This window comes from Cyanistes caeruleus, chromosome 28 (assembly GCF_971803275.1).
Source record: "Cyanistes caeruleus chromosome 28, bCyaCae1.hap1.1, whole genome shotgun sequence".
NCBI lineage: Eukaryota > Metazoa > Chordata > Aves > Passeriformes > Paridae > Cyanistes > Cyanistes caeruleus.
This window is the reverse complement of record NC_141728.1, coordinates 162,142-176,739: the sequence shown is the minus strand read 5'-3', so window position 1 is coordinate 176,739 and position 14,598 is coordinate 162,142. Positions and strand designations below refer to the sequence as shown.

At 66.0% G+C, this 14,598-nt stretch overlaps 2 protein-coding genes across 3 annotated transcripts; one reads left to right on the top strand and one right to left on the bottom strand.

Annotated features, from left to right (window-relative positions):
- Nucleotides 1–64: 64 nt before the first annotated feature.
- On the bottom strand, nt 65–5,339 carry PLAUR (plasminogen activator, urokinase receptor). Of its 2 annotated transcripts, XM_086864904.1 has the most exons (7): nt 5,269–5,339; nt 4,662–4,766; nt 4,345–4,542; nt 2,963–3,088; nt 2,233–2,358; nt 1,400–1,522; nt 65–542 (listed from the first exon to the last, which is right to left on the bottom strand). In XM_086864904.1, the coding sequence occupies exons 1-7, from the start codon at nt 5,315–5,317 to the stop codon at nt 229–231; spliced, it is 1,041 nt and encodes a 346-aa protein (XP_086721030.1). In that variant the 5' UTR covers nt 5,318–5,339; the 3' UTR covers nt 65–228. The 2 variants fall into 2 exon arrangements, with proteins under 2 accessions (XP_086721030.1, XP_086721031.1); XM_086864905.1 differs by lacking the exon at nt 2,233–2,358.
- A 3,628-nt stretch (nt 5,340–8,967) lies between these two features.
- Nucleotides 8,968–14,597, top strand: LOC147648963 (uncharacterized; the record flags this gene model as incomplete). Its single annotated transcript, XM_086864854.1, has 5 exons — nt 8,968–9,195; nt 12,337–12,488; nt 13,033–13,190; nt 13,284–13,385; nt 13,846–14,597. Coding segments are annotated over exons 1-5 (1,392 nt in total), but the record flags the coding sequence as incomplete, so codon positions are not given.
- Between the last annotated feature and the right edge of the window lies 1 nt (nt 14,598).

Genomic DNA, 14,598 nt, shown 5'->3' with positions numbered 1-14,598 from the left:
TCTGCCCCATAGAAAAGCCCCATAGCTCATCCCCTATAGCTCTGCCCCATAGAAATGCCCCACAGCCCATCCCCCACAGCCCCCCCGAAGCCCCTGGGTCACCCCCCAAGTGACTCACGCCCCATAGCGGGGGCTGACCCCACCCTGCCCCACATCGGAAGTTCCTCAGGGCAGGGCGCGGCTTCCTCCAAAATCTATGGGGCAGAGGGGGGGGGGTTGTGCCCCACCTTAAACTTGTGGGGCAGAGAGGAGGAGGAGGAGGAGGGGGAGGGGCGCGAGGGGGGGAGGGGCGGCGCTGGGGGGGGAGGGGTCCCCGGGGAGGCCGTTGCAGAGCTGCCCCTGACAGCACAGCAGCCCCATAGATCCTTCCTGCCCCATAGATCCTTCCTGCCCCATAGATCCCTCCTGCCCCATAGATCCCTCCTGCCCCACTGATCCCTCCTGCCCCACAGCGCCCCCCCGCAGCCCCCCCAGCCCCACGGGGGTCTCGCACCACGCGGGGGTCGCGCAGCCCCGGAGCAGCCACGGCTCCCCCGAGGGACCTGGGGGGCAGAAAAATGGGGGGGGGGGTGTCAGGGGGGTCCTGGCCCCATAGAGCCCCATAGAGACCCCCCTGCCCCATAGAGCATCATAGAGACCCCATAGAGCCCCATAGAGACCCTATAGAACCCCATAGAGACCCCATAGAGCCCCATAGAGACCCCAGAGAGCCCCATAGAGACCCATAGGGACCCCATAGAGACCCTATAGAACCCCATAGAAACCCCATAGAGCCCCATAGAAACCCCCCTGCCCCATAGAGCATCATAGAGACCCCATAGAGCCCCATAGAGACCCATAGGGACCCCATAGAACCCCATAGAGACCCATAGGGACCCCATAGAACCCCATAGAGAGCCCACAGAGCCCCATAGAGCCCCATAGAGCCCCATAGAGCCGCATAGAGACCCCATAGGGACCCCATAGAACCCCATAGAGACCCATAGAGCCCCATAGAGACCCCATAGAGCCCCATAGAGACCCATAGGGACCCCATAGAACCCCATAGAGCCCCATAGAGCCCCATAGAGCCCCATAGAGCCCCCATAGAGACCCCATAGAGACCCCATAGGGACCCCATAGAACCCCATAGAGACCCCATAGAGCCCCATAAGGACCCTCCGGCCCCATAGAGCCCCATAGAGCCCCATAGAGCCCCATAGAGCCCCCATAGAGACCCCATAGAACCCCATAGAGCCCCATAGAGCCCCATAAGAACCCTCCGGCCCCATAGAGCCCCATAGAGCCCCATAGAGCCCCCATAGAGCCCCATAAGGAACCCTCCCTGCCCCATAGAGCCCCACAGAGCCCCCCCGAGCCCCCCCAGCCCCCCCGAGCCCCCCCAGGGCCCCTCCCCCACCGTGGGTCCGGGCCAGGGCGCAGCGCGTCTGCCCCGCCCCACACGGCAGCACTTGGGGGGCGCAGCCCGAGGGGTCGCGGCCGTCGCAGCCCCAGCAGCGCAGCCCCGAGGGCGGCTCGGCCTCTGCACCAGTACGGACCAGTATAAACCAGTGTCCTCCCAGTATAAACCAGTGTCCTCCCAGTATGAACCAGTGTCCTCCCAGTATGAACCAGTGACCCCCCAGTATGAACCAGTGACCCCCAGTGTCCTCCCAGTGACCCCCCCAGTGTCCTCCCAGTCCATCCCAGTGCCCCCAAATCCCCTCCCAGTCCCTCCCAGTTCAACCCAGAGCTCCCCTGAGCCATCCCAGTGTGTCCCAGTATGAACCAGTGCCCTCCCAGTATGAACCAGTGTCCCCCCAGTCCCCCCAAATCTCCTCCCAGTCCCTCCCAGTACAAACCAGTTCCCCTCCCAGTGCCCCCAAATCCCCTCCCAGTCCCTCCCAGTTTATCCCAGTCCCTCCCAGTTCAGCCCAGAGCGCCCCTGAACCGTCCCAGTGTGTCCCAGTATAAACCAGTGCCCTCCCAGTATAAACCAGTGACCTCCCAGTGCCCTCCCAGTGGCTCCCAGTGCCCCCAGATCCCCTCCCAGTCCCTCCCAGTCCCTCCCAGTACAAACCAGTCCCCCCAAATCCCCTCCCAGTCCCTCCCAGTGGCTCCCAGTCCCTCCCAGTACAAACCAGTCCCCCCAGTTCCCCTCCCAGTGCCCCCAAATCCCCTCCCAGTTCCCTCCCAGTTTATCCCAGTCCCTCCCAGTCCCTCCCAGTCGCTCCCAGTGCTCCCAGTCCGCACCCCTGGGGCACTCCCAGTTGGGGCAGCACCTCAGCTCCAGCCGGCGGCCGCTGCCGGAGTCGAAGGCGAGGAGACCCCGGCAGGGCCCGGCCCGGCCGCAGCCCCGCAGCCGCCCCTCCCCCACCGCTGGGGGCGGGGGGAGGGGTCAGGGTGGGGGCAGGGCGGAGACCCCTCCCCCATCCCCCTCCCCCCAAAAAAACCCCACCCCCACATTGGGACCCCTCCCCCACATTGGGACCCCTCCCCCCACCCAAACCCCACCCCCACATTGGGACCCCACCCCCACATTGGGACCCCTCCCCCCATCCAAGCCCCTCCCCCCACCCAAACCCCACCCCCACATTGGGACCCCTCCCCCCATCCAAACCCCTCCCCCCACCCAAACCCCACCCCCACCCAAACCCCACCCCCACCCAAACCCCTCCCCCCACCCAAACCCCTCCCCCTCCTCACCACCGATGGCTCCTCCCCCTTTCCTCCTGCCCCTCCCCCCTCCCCCTTCCCCTCCCCCCTCCCCCATCCATTAAACCCCTCCCCCCACCGTGACCCCTCCTCCAATTCTGACCCCTCCCCCACCCAAAAACCCCCTCCCCATTTCCTGGCCCCTCCCCCATCCATTAAACCCCTCCCCCCCCGCCGTGACCCCTCCCCCCACCGTGACCCCTCCCCCCCACCGTGACCCCTCCCCCCACCATGACCCCTCCCCCCCCTCCCCCCGCCCCTCCCCCACCTCCGGGGGGTCCCCTGGCGATGACGTCAATGCAGAGGTCGCGGGGGCGGGGGCAGGGCAGGGCCAGGGGGCGCCCGCAGGAACCGTCGGAGCTGTCGCAGCTGGGGCACAGCAGGGGGCGCCCGCCTGGGGACGGGACCGACCAGTACGGACCAGTATAAACCAGTATAAACTGGTATGGACCGGTGTAAACCAGTATGGACCAGTATAAACCAGTATAGACCAGTATAAACCAGTATAAACCAGTATAGACCAGTATAAACCAGTATAAACCGGTATGGACCGGTATGGACCAGTATAAACCGGTATAAACTGGTATGGACCAGTATAAACCAGTATGGACCAGTATGGACCAGTACGGACCAGTATAAACCAGTATAAACCAGTATAAACTGGTATGGACCGGTGTAAACCAGTATGGACCAGTATAAACCAGTATAAACCAGTATAAACCGGTATAAACCAGTACGGACCGGTATAAACCAGTACGGACCAGTATAAACCAGTATAAACCAGTATAGACCAGTATAAACCAGTATGGACTGGTATGGACCGGTATAAACCAGTATAAACCGGTATGGACCAGTATAGACCAGTATAAACCGGTATAAACCAGTATAGACCAGTATGGACCAGTATGGACCAGTATAAACCAGTATAAACCGGTATAAACCGGTATAAACCAGTACGGACTGGTATAAAACAGTATAAACCAGTATAAACCAGTATAGACCAGTATAAACCAGTATGAACCGGTACGGACTGGTATAGACCGGTATAAACCGGTACGGACCAGTAAAGACCAGTCCAAACCAGTATAAACCAACCCAAACCAGTTCAAACCAGTCCAAACTGGTATAACCCAGTATAACCCAGTCCGAACCAGTATAAACCAGTATAAACCAACCCAAGCCAGTCCAAACCAGTTCAAGCCAGTCCAAACCAGTATAAACCAATCCAAACCAGTATGACCCAGTATAACCCAGTCCAAACCAGTATAAACCAGTATAAACCAGTATAAACCAACCCAAACCAACCCAAACCAACCCAACCCAGTCCAAACCAGTCCAAACCAGTATAAACCAGTATAACGCAACCCAAACCAACCCCAAACCAACCCAAACCAACCCAAACCAGTTCAAACCAGTATAACCCAGTATAACCCAACCCAAACCAACCCAAACCAACCCAAACCAGTCCAAACCAGTTCAAACCAGTATAACCCAGTATAACCCAGTCCAAACCAGTATAAACCAGTATAACCCAACCCAAACCAACCCCAAACCAACCCAAACCGGTTCAAACCAGTCCAAACCAGTATAAACCAGTCCAACCCAGTATAACCCAGTATAACCCACCCCTCCCCCTCCCCCATCACTCACCCTCCCCCCTCTCGCTGCCGTTGAGGGGGGGTGGGGGTGGGGGTGGGGCCGCTCCCCGCCCCTCCCCCACCCCCGGCCCCTCCCCCCACCGCTCCTCGCGCAGCGTCACGAGCTCCCCGTGCGAGAGGAACGTGATGACGACATCGGGGGCGCCCGTGACGTCACATCCGCCTTCCTCCCGCCGCAGCTCCAGACCCCCTGCAGACCGGAAATGGAAAAGGGGGGGAGGGGGGTGGGGTGGGGGGGGAGGGTGAGACCCCACCCCTCCCCCACCCCCACCCAGCCCCTCCCCCACCCCGCCCCTCCCCCCCCGGTACCTCTGAGGGTGCTGAGGGTGGTGCGGCGGCACGCGGCCCGGGGGGAGGGGCAGGTGACGGGGCGGCAGCCGGTGACGTCACAGAGGGGACAGCGGAGGGCGGGGACTGTGGGGGGGGGAGGGGTGGGGGTCGGGTGAGGTGAGACCCCCCCACCCCCCCTCCCCCCCCCCACCCCGAAAAAAAATTTGGGGGAAAAAATTCGGGATTTCGGAGGTGGGGGAGGGGCGGGGGTGGGGGGAGGGGTGGGGTGAGACCCCCCCCCACCACCCACCCCTCCCCCACCCACCCACCCCTCCCCCACCCTTAAAAAAGAAACATTCCCGACCCCTCCCCCACCCTAAAAAAAAAAAAATGGGGGAATTTAATTCGGGTGGGGGAGGGGCAGGGGGAGAGGGGGTGGGGGATGGGGGGGGATGGGGGGGGATGGGGGAGATAGGGGGAGGGGTCAGGCGAGGAGAGACCCCCCCCACCCACCCCACCCCTCCCCCACCCTAAAAAAATGGGGGAAAATTCGGGATTTCGGAGCGAATCGAGGGTGGGGGAGGGGCGGGGGGGGGAGGGAGGGGGGTGGGGGAGGGTCGGGAGGGGGTGGGGGGAGGGGCTTTACCTGCTCCCAGCAGCCCCCACAGCAGCGCCCAGCCCCACCCCCACCCCATTTTCCCACGCCGGCCGGGCCCCTCCCCCACGCCCCCCCGGGGCCGCTCCGGGGGGTCCCTTTTATCACCCCGGGGGGTGGGGGAGGGGCTCCATCCAGGCCCCTCCCCCCTCCCCCCTCCCCTCCCCCACCTGGAAATTGGGGAAGGAAATAATGGGGGGGGTGGGGGAGGGGCTCCATCCAGGCCCCTCCCCCCTCCCTCACCCCTCCCCCACCTGGAATTTGGGGAAGGAAATGATGGGGGGGGTGGGGGTGGGGGAGGGGCGCTGAGGAGCGTCCGGCCCGCCCCTCCCCCACCCCCCCCGCCCCTCCCCCCACCCCCCCCCTTAAATCACGGAGGCGGAACCGGAAGTGACCAATCAGGTTTTATTGGGGGGAGGGGCTATATAAATAAGGGGTGGGGGGAGGGGCGGTCAGGGCAGGAGGAGGGGGAGGGGCAGCAGGAGGAGGAGGAGGAAGAGGGGGAGGGGCGACGAGGAAGGGGCGGAGCCGGAGACCCCGGGGGGGCCGCGTGGGGGAGGGGCGGCGGTGACGGGGAAGGCGGCGGGGGAGGGGCGGCAGCGGGGTGGGGGAGGGGCGGCGGCGGTGACGTCACGGGGGGCGGGGCTGACCCCGGGACCCCCCAGCGAGATGGCCCCGCCCGGCGCCACCATGATGGCGGCGGTGACGTCAGCTGAGGTCGCGGGCGAGGCCACGCCCCCCGCGGTGGCCGCCAGGACTTTGTCACCTCCTGGGGACGCTGGGACAGAGGTCACCACGGTGGTGGCATCTCCGGTGACGTCACTGAGGTGTCCCAAAGTGTCCCTGGGGTCACCGGTGGCACTCGGGTCTTCGGTCACCTCCATGGCCACGCCCCCTGCGGTGGCCACCAGGACTTTGTCACTTCCTGGGGACGTGGTCACGGCTCCAGTTGTGGTGGTGGCATCTCCGGGGACATCGGGGACACGTCCCAAAGTGTCCCAGGAGCAGTTGGTGGCACCGGGCTGGGCCGTCCCCTCCATGGACACGTCCCCACCAGGGGCCACCAGGACTTTGTCACCTCCTGGGGACGCTGGGACAGAGGTCACCACGGTGGTGGCATCTCCGGGGGCTTCAGTGACACGTCCCAAAGTGTCCCTGGGGTCACCGGTGGCACTCGGGTCTTCGGTCACCTCCATGGCCACGCCCCCTGCGGTGGCCACCAGGACTTTGTCACTTCCTGGGGACGTGGTCACGGTTCCAACCATGGTGGTGGCATCTCTGGGGGCTTCAGTGACACGTCTTAAAGTGTCCCCAAGGCCGCCGGTGGCACTTGGATCTTCTGTCACTTCCATGGCCACCTCTCCAGCAGTGGCCACCAGGACTTTGTCACTTCCTGGGGACGTGGTCACGGCTCCAGTTGTGGTGGTGGCATCTTCAATGACGTCATTGAGGTGTCCCAAAGTGTCCCTGGGGTCACCGGTGACACCGGGATGGGCCGTCCCCTCCATGGCCACGCCCCCTGCGGTGGCCACCAGGACTTTGTCACTTCCTGGGGACACTGGATCAGATGTCACCGCTGTGGTGGCATCTCCGGCCACCTCAAGGATGCCACCCGAGGAGTGTCCAGCGCAGCCGGTGGCACCGGGCCGGGCCGTCCCCTCCATGGCCACGTCCCCACCAGGGCCCAGCAGGGATTTGTCACCTCCTGGGGACGCGGTCACTGCTGAAACCACGGTGGTGGCATCTCCGGTGACGTCATTGAGGTGTCCCAATGTGTCCTTGGGGTCACCGGTGGCACTTGGGTCTTCGGTCACCTCCATGGCCACGCCCCCTGCGGTGGCCACCAGGACTTTGTCACTTCCTGGGGACGCTGGGACAGAGGTCACCATGGTGGTGGCATCTTCAATGACGTCATTGAGGTGTCCCAAAGTGTCCCTGGGGTCACCGGTGACACCGGGCTGGGCTGTCCCCTCCATGGCCACGTCCCCTGCGGTGGCCACCAGGACTTTGTCACTTCCTGGGGACGTGGTCACGGGTCCAGTTGTGGTGGTGGCATCTCCGGTGACATCGGGGACACGTCCCAAAGTGTCCCAGGAGCAGTTGGTGGCACCGGGCTGGGCCGTCCCCTCCATGGCCACGTCCCCACCAGGGCCCACCAGGACTTTGTCACCTCCTGGGGACGCTGGGACAGAGGTCACCACGGTGGTGGCATCTCCAAGGGCTTCAGTGACACGTCCCAAAGTGTCCCTGGGGTCACCGGTGGCACTCGGGTCTTCGGTCACCTCCATGGCCACGCCCCCTGCGGTGGCCACCAGGACTTTGTCACTTCCTGGGGACGTGGTCACGGTTCCAACCATGGTGGTGGCATCTCTGGGGGCTTCAGTGACACGTCCCAAAGTGTCCCCAAGGCCACCGGTGGCACTTGGATCTTCTGTCACTTCCATGGCCACCTCTCCAGCAGTGGCCACCAGGATTTTGTCACTTCCTGGGGACGCTGGGACAGAGGTCACCATGGTGGTGGCATCTTCAATGACGTCATTGAGGTGTTCCAAAGTGTCCCTGGGGTCACCGGTGACACCGGGCTGGGCTGTCCCCTCCATGGCCACGTCCCCACTGGTGGCCACCAGGACTTTGTCACTTCCTGGGGACACTGGATCAGATGTCACCGCTGTGGTGGCATCTCCGGCCACCTCAAGGACGCCACCCGAGGAGTGTCCAGCGCAGCCGGTGGCACCGGGCCGGGCCGTCCCCTCCATGGCCACATCCCCACTGGTGGCCACCAGGACTTTGTCACTTCCTGGGGACGTGGTCACGGTTCCAACCATGGTGGTGGCATCTCCAGGGGCTTCAGTGACACGTCCCAAAGTGTCCCCAAGGCCACCGGTGGCACTTGGATCTTCTGTCACTTCCATGGCCACCTCTCCAGCAGTGGCCACCAGGATTTTGTCACTTCCTGGGGACGCTGGGACAGAGGTCACCATGGTGGTGGCATCTTCAATGACGTCATTGAGGTGTTCCAAAGTGTCCCTGGGGTCACCGGTGACACCGGGCTGGGCTGTCCCCTCCATGGCCACGTCCCCACTGGTGGCCACCAGGACTTTGTCACTTCCTGGGGACACTGGATCAGATGTCACCGCTGTGGTGGCATCTCCGGCCACCTCAAGGACGCCACCCGAGGAGTGTCCAGCGCAGCCGGTGGCACCGGGCCGGGCCGTCCCCTCCATGGCCACATCCCCACTGGTGGCCACCAGGACTTTGTCACTTCCTGGGGACGTGGTCACGGTTCCAACCATGGTGGTGGCATCTCCAGGGGCTTCAGTGACATGTCCCAAAGTGTCCCTGGGGTCACCGGTGGCACTCGGGTCTTCGGTCACCTCCATGGCCATGCCCCCTGCGGTGGCCACCAGGACTTTGTCACTTCCTGGGGACGCTGGGACAGAGGTCACCACGGTGGTGGCATCTTCAATGACGTCACTGAGGTGTCCCAAAGTGTCCCAGGAGCAGTTGGTGGCACCGGGCCGGGCCGTCCCCTCCATGGCCACGTCCCCACCAGGGGCCACCAGGACTTTGTCACCTCCTGGAGACGTGGTCACTGCTGAAACCACAGTGGTGGCATCTCCGGTGACATCAGGGACGCGTCCCAAAGTGTCCCCAGAGCAGTTGGTGGCACCTGGGACATCGGTCACCGCCATGGCCACGCCCCCAGCGGTGGCCACCAAGACTTTGTCACCTCCTGGGGACGCTGGGACAGAGGTCACCACGGTGGTGGCATCTCCGGGGGCTTCGGTGACGCGTCCCAAAGTGTCCCCAAGGCCACCGGTGACACCCAGTCCCTCTGTCCCCTCCGTGGCCACGCCCCCAGCGGTGGCCACCAGGACTTTGTCACCTCCCGAGGTCACGGCGGTGGTGGCACCTCCGGTGACGTCACTCGGGTGTCCCTCCATGTCCCCAAGGCCCCCCGCTCCTTCCGTGGCCCCGCCCCTTCCGGTTCCCGCCGGGTCTTCGTCGCTTCCCGCGGGGGCGGGGCCGGGTGACACTTCGGCGGTGACGTCATCGTCGGCCGGGCAGTCCGGGGGGAGGGGGGGAGGGGCGGGCGCGGGGGGAGGGGCGGTGGGGGGGGAGCAGCGGGGGGTGGGGGAGGGGAAGGTGGGGGCGGCCCAGAGGGGGGGGCCCAGAGCTGTGGGGGGAGGGGAGGGGTCAGGGTGGGGGTGGGGAACCCCCTGAGTGACCCATAGACCCCATAGAGACCCCCCTGCCCCATAGAGACCCCCCCTGTGCCCCATAGATCCCATAGAGACCCCATAGAGACCCCCCTGCCCTATAGAGACCCCCCCTGTGCCCCATAGATCCCATAGAGACCCCATGGAGACCCCCCTGCCCCATAGCGCCCCATAGAGACCCCATAGAGACCCCTGTGCCCCATAGAGACCCCATAGAGACCCCTGTGCCCCATAGAGACCCCATAGAGACCCCTGTGCCCCATAGAGACCCCATAGAGACCCCATAGAGACCACCCTGCCCCATAGATCCCATAGAGACCCTGAGTGCCCCATAGATCCCATAGAGACCCCCCGGCCCCATAGCGCCCCATAGACCCCATGAGTGCCCCATAGACCCCATAGACACTCCCCTGCCCTATAGATCCCATAGAGACCCCAAAGAGACCCCATAGATCCCATAGAGACTCCTGAGTGCCCCATAGAGACCCCATAGAAACCCCAGACCCCATAGAGACCCCATAGATCCCATAGAGACCCCAGAGAGACCGCCCTGCCCTATAGAGACCCATAGAGACCCCATAGATCCCAGAGAGACCGCCCTGCCCCATAGCGCCCCATAGAGACCCCAGATCCCATAGATCCCATAAAGATCCTATAGAGCCCATGGACCCCATAGAGAACCTGAGTGCCCCATAGAGACCCCCCTGCCCTATAGAGACCCCATAGACCCCATAGAGATCCTCCTTCCCCATAGACCCCACTGACCCCCCTGCCCTATAGATCCCATAGAGACGCTATAGATCCCATAGAGATTCTACTGCCCCATAGAGACCCCAGACCCCATAGAGACCCCATAGAGACCCCCCTGAGTGCCCCATAGAGACCCCACAGACCACCCTGAGTGCCCCATAGAGACCCCACAGACCACCCTGAGTGCCCCATAGAGACCCCACAGACCACCCTGAGTGCCCCATAGAGACCCCCCCTGCCCTATAGAGAACCCCCTGCCCCAGAGACCCCATAGAGACCCCATCAGAACCCCATAGAGACCCCACAGACCCCCCCACTGCCCCATAGAGACCCCATAGCCCCCTCCCAGAACCTCCACAACACCCCCAGACCCCTCCCCACCCCACAGCACCCATCACCCCACACACCCCCAGCCCCCCATAGCCCCCCAACCCCCCCAGAAACCCCCAGCACCCATCACCCCACAGACCCCCAGAGCCCCCCATATCACCCCATAGCACCCTATAGCCACCCCACAGCCCCCATCACCCCACAGACCCCCAGAGCCCCCCATATCACCCCATAGCACCCTGTAGCCACCCCACAGCCCCCCACAGACCCCCATATCCCATCCCCCCAGCCCCACACACCCCACACATCGCCCCATCACCCCCCATAGCCCCCCCAGCCCCCCATATCCCATCCCCCCATAGCCCCCCACATCACCCCATCCCCCCCAGATCCCCCCATATCCCATCCCCCCACATCCCCCCCACAGCCCCCCACACCCCTCCCCAGCCCCCCAGATCCCCCCACAGACCCCCCAGGAGGGCTCCCAGCGCCAGCAGCAGCCGCAGCCCCCGCTCCATCCCGGGTGGGTGCGGGGCCCCAGCCCGGGGGGTCCCCCCTTTATCCCCGCCCCACCCCCACAATTCCCTCCGGGGCGGGGTGCGGGGTGGGGGGGGGGGAGGGGCGGCGGCCCGACCCAGGAATGTGGGGCGCCCGCCCCCGCCCCCCAATTATGGGCACCCCAGGCCGCCCCACCCCCACCTCTGCCCCACTGACCCCGGCTCGGGGGGGGCCCCTCCCCTCCCCCACCCCGGCTTTGGGGGTTGCGCCCCATGGATTGGGGGGAGGCTGCGCCCCACGGATTTGGGGTTTCCATGACCCAGACCCACGGATTTGGGGGTCCCTGGAGTCTCGCCCCATGGATTTGGGGTCTCCATGATCCTGCCCCACAGATTTGGGGGTCCCTGGTGTCTCTGCCCCATGGATTTGGGGTCTCCATGACCCTGTCCCATGGATTTGGGGGTCCCTGGTGTCTCTGCCCCATGGATTTGGGGTCTCCATGACCCTGCCCCATGGATTTGGGGGTCCCTGGTGTCTCTGCCCCACGGATTTGGGGTCTCCATTATCCTGCCCCACAGATTTGGGGTGTCCAGAGCATGGGGCCCACAGGTTTGGGTTCCTTTCTTGTCTCTGCCCCACAGATTTGGGGTTCCTCCTCCCCTGGCCCCACAGATTTGGGGTTTTCGTGCGTCCCAGCCCCACAGATCGGGACCCCCCACATTCCTGCCCCACACATTTGGGGTCTTCCCTGTCCCAGCCCCACACATTTGGGTTCCCTCGTTCTCCTGCCCCACAGATTTGGGGTCTCAGCCCCACACATTTGGGGTCTCCCCTGTCCCAGCCCCACACATTTGGGTTCCTGCCCCACAGATTTGGGGTCCCAGCCCCACAACCCCACAGATTTGGGCTCCCCCACACCTCAGCCCCACACATTTGGGGTCTCTCCCCATCCCAGCCCCACACATTTGGGGTGTCGGCCCCTCCCCCACGTCCCGCTCCGCCCCTCCCCCACTCCCAGTTTCCGCTCCCACGTCCCAGTTTCGCTCCCGGGGGCGGGAAAAAAAAAAAACAACAACAACAAAAAAATTTATTTTCGTGGCTTTATTTATTAATTAATTCTTAATTCGCATCGTCCCGGTCACGTGCGCCCACCCTTGTCACGTGTGTCCTCCCCGTCACGTGTCCTCCCCGTCACGTGTCCCGCTCCCTCCTCTCTCCACGTGACCTCCCCCCCCCCCCCCGATCTCGCTTTTCCCGCCAGGGGGCGCTCTGGGTTATAGCGGGGTGGGCGTGGCCTGAAAGAAAAAAGGGGTGGGGGCGTGTCCCAACCCAGGCCACGCCCCCTCGGGCCCCCCCCGTCGCGCATGCGCCGCGCGGCGGCGGCGGCGGCGGCTCCGGGAGCGGCTCCGAGCGGTGAGAGCGGCCCCGGGGGGTGGGGGAGGGGAGGGGAGGGGAGGTGGGGGAGGGGTGGGGAGGAGGGGGGAGGGGCAGCGCCCCCCCCCCCCCCGCCAGCGGGGCGGGAAGGGGGAACCCCCCAAACCCCCCGCCCCTCCCCCACCAACCCCGCGGGGCGCGCGGGGCATTGTGGGATTGACAGATGGGCGGGGCCGGGAGGGGGAGGGGCTGTGACAATATAAAAAAAAAGGGGGAGGGGTTTGGGGGGTGGGGGAGGGGCGTGGGAAAAGTGGGCGGGGCTCCCCCGGAGGGGGGGGTGGGGGTGGGAGGGGTTATAAAAGTGAGGGGGGGTGGGGGGAGGGGCTGGGGGGGGAAGAAAGGGGAGGGGCTGTGGAAAGTGGGAGGGGCCGGAGGCTTGGGGGAGGGGCTGAGGGGTGTTTATAGCGGCGTGGGCGGGGCTCTCGCGGGGATGGTGGGCGGGGCCCTGAAAGGGGGGGGAGGTGGGCGGGGCCCGGCACGTGCCGGGCGTGGCCCCAAGCGCGTCACAGGGGGGCGTGTCCAGGGGCGGCCATGATGGCGGCGGGGCGGGCCCGGGGCAGTCGGGCGGGAGCGAGGACGGAACCTTCGAGGAGGAGGAGGAGGAGGAGGAGGAGGAGGAAGAGGAAGAAGAGGAGGAAGAAGAGGAGGAGGAAGAGGAAGAGGAGGAGGAAGCGGGCGGCGGTGAGCGGGGGAGGGGCGCGAGGGTGCGGCCGGGGGGGGAGGGGCCGTGGCCGGTGCCGTCACCGGGGTCCTCCCCCCCGTCCCCTCCCCCAGCGCCGCCGGCGCTGCCCGAGGACGACGACTCCGGCTCCGAGGCCACGTCGGTGTCGTCGGGGGACAGCGGCGCCCCCTCCCCCACCGCCAACGGCTGCGCAGGTGACCGCCCCTCCCCCACTCCCCTGGGGTCACGCCCTCCTTGAACCCTCCCCCACCCCTGACCCCTCCCCCACCTCGGGGTCATGACCTCTGACCCCTTCCCTGACCACCACCCCCCCCCATTGGCCCCTCCCTCACCCCCAGGGGTCACCGCCCTCATCCGCCCCTCCCCCACCCCGGGGTCATGACCTCTGACCCCCTCATTGGCCCCTCCCCCACTTATAATGAACCCCTCCCCCAGCAAGGGGTCACCGTCCCTGACCCCTCCCCCACCCCTGACCCCTCCCCCACCCCGGGGTCGTCACCTCTGACCCCTCCCTGACCCCGCCATTGGCCCCTCCCCCACTTATAATTAACCCCTCCCCCATCACGGGGTCGCCCTCTCATTGACCCCTCCCCCACCCCCGGGGTCGTCACCCCTGACCCCTCCCTGACCCCTCATTGGCCCCTCCCCCCACAGGTCCCCGGACCCGCCCAGCGGGGGAGGAGCCTCGTCCCTTCCCCGCCCCCGCGGCGGGAGGAGACCCCGAAGGGGGCGGGGGGAGGGGCCGCCGCCCCCTCCTCCACCCCCTCGGGCTCGGCCCCCCGCCCCTCCCCCTCGGTGGGCGTGTCCTCCCCGCCGGGGGGCGTGTCCGAGGGGGCGTGGCACCGCTGCCCGGAGTGCGGCCGCGCCTTCGGCACCTCGCGGGCGCTCAAGGTGCACCGCAGCTACCACGTGGGGCGGAAACGCCCCCAGAACCCCGCCCCTCCCCCGGCCCCGCCCCGCCACGGCCCCTCCCCCGCCTCGCCCTGCCCCTCCCCCTCCCTCAAGTTCCACTACATCTGCGCCGAGTGCGGGCTGGGCTTCGCCGCGCCGGCGGCGCTGGGCGCTCACCGCTGCGAGCACGGCCGCCGTCACCATCATCATCCTCGCCACCGCCGCCACCACCACCACCACCACCATCACCACCCGCCCCACCCCCGCCCCCCCCGCCCCCGCCCCACCGCCGCCGCCGCCGCCGCCACCACTCCCGCAGCCCCTCCCCCGCCCCGCCCCCGCCCCGCCGCGCCCCGCTCCGCCCCCTGCCGGCCACGCCCCCTCCCCCGCCCGCGCAGGCCACGCCCCCCTCGCCGCCCCACCACCCCCCCCCTTTCCGCTGCACCGAGTGCGCCGGGGCCTTCGGCCTCGTGGCCGAGCTGCACGAGCACTACATGCTGCACGCCCGCGGGCAGC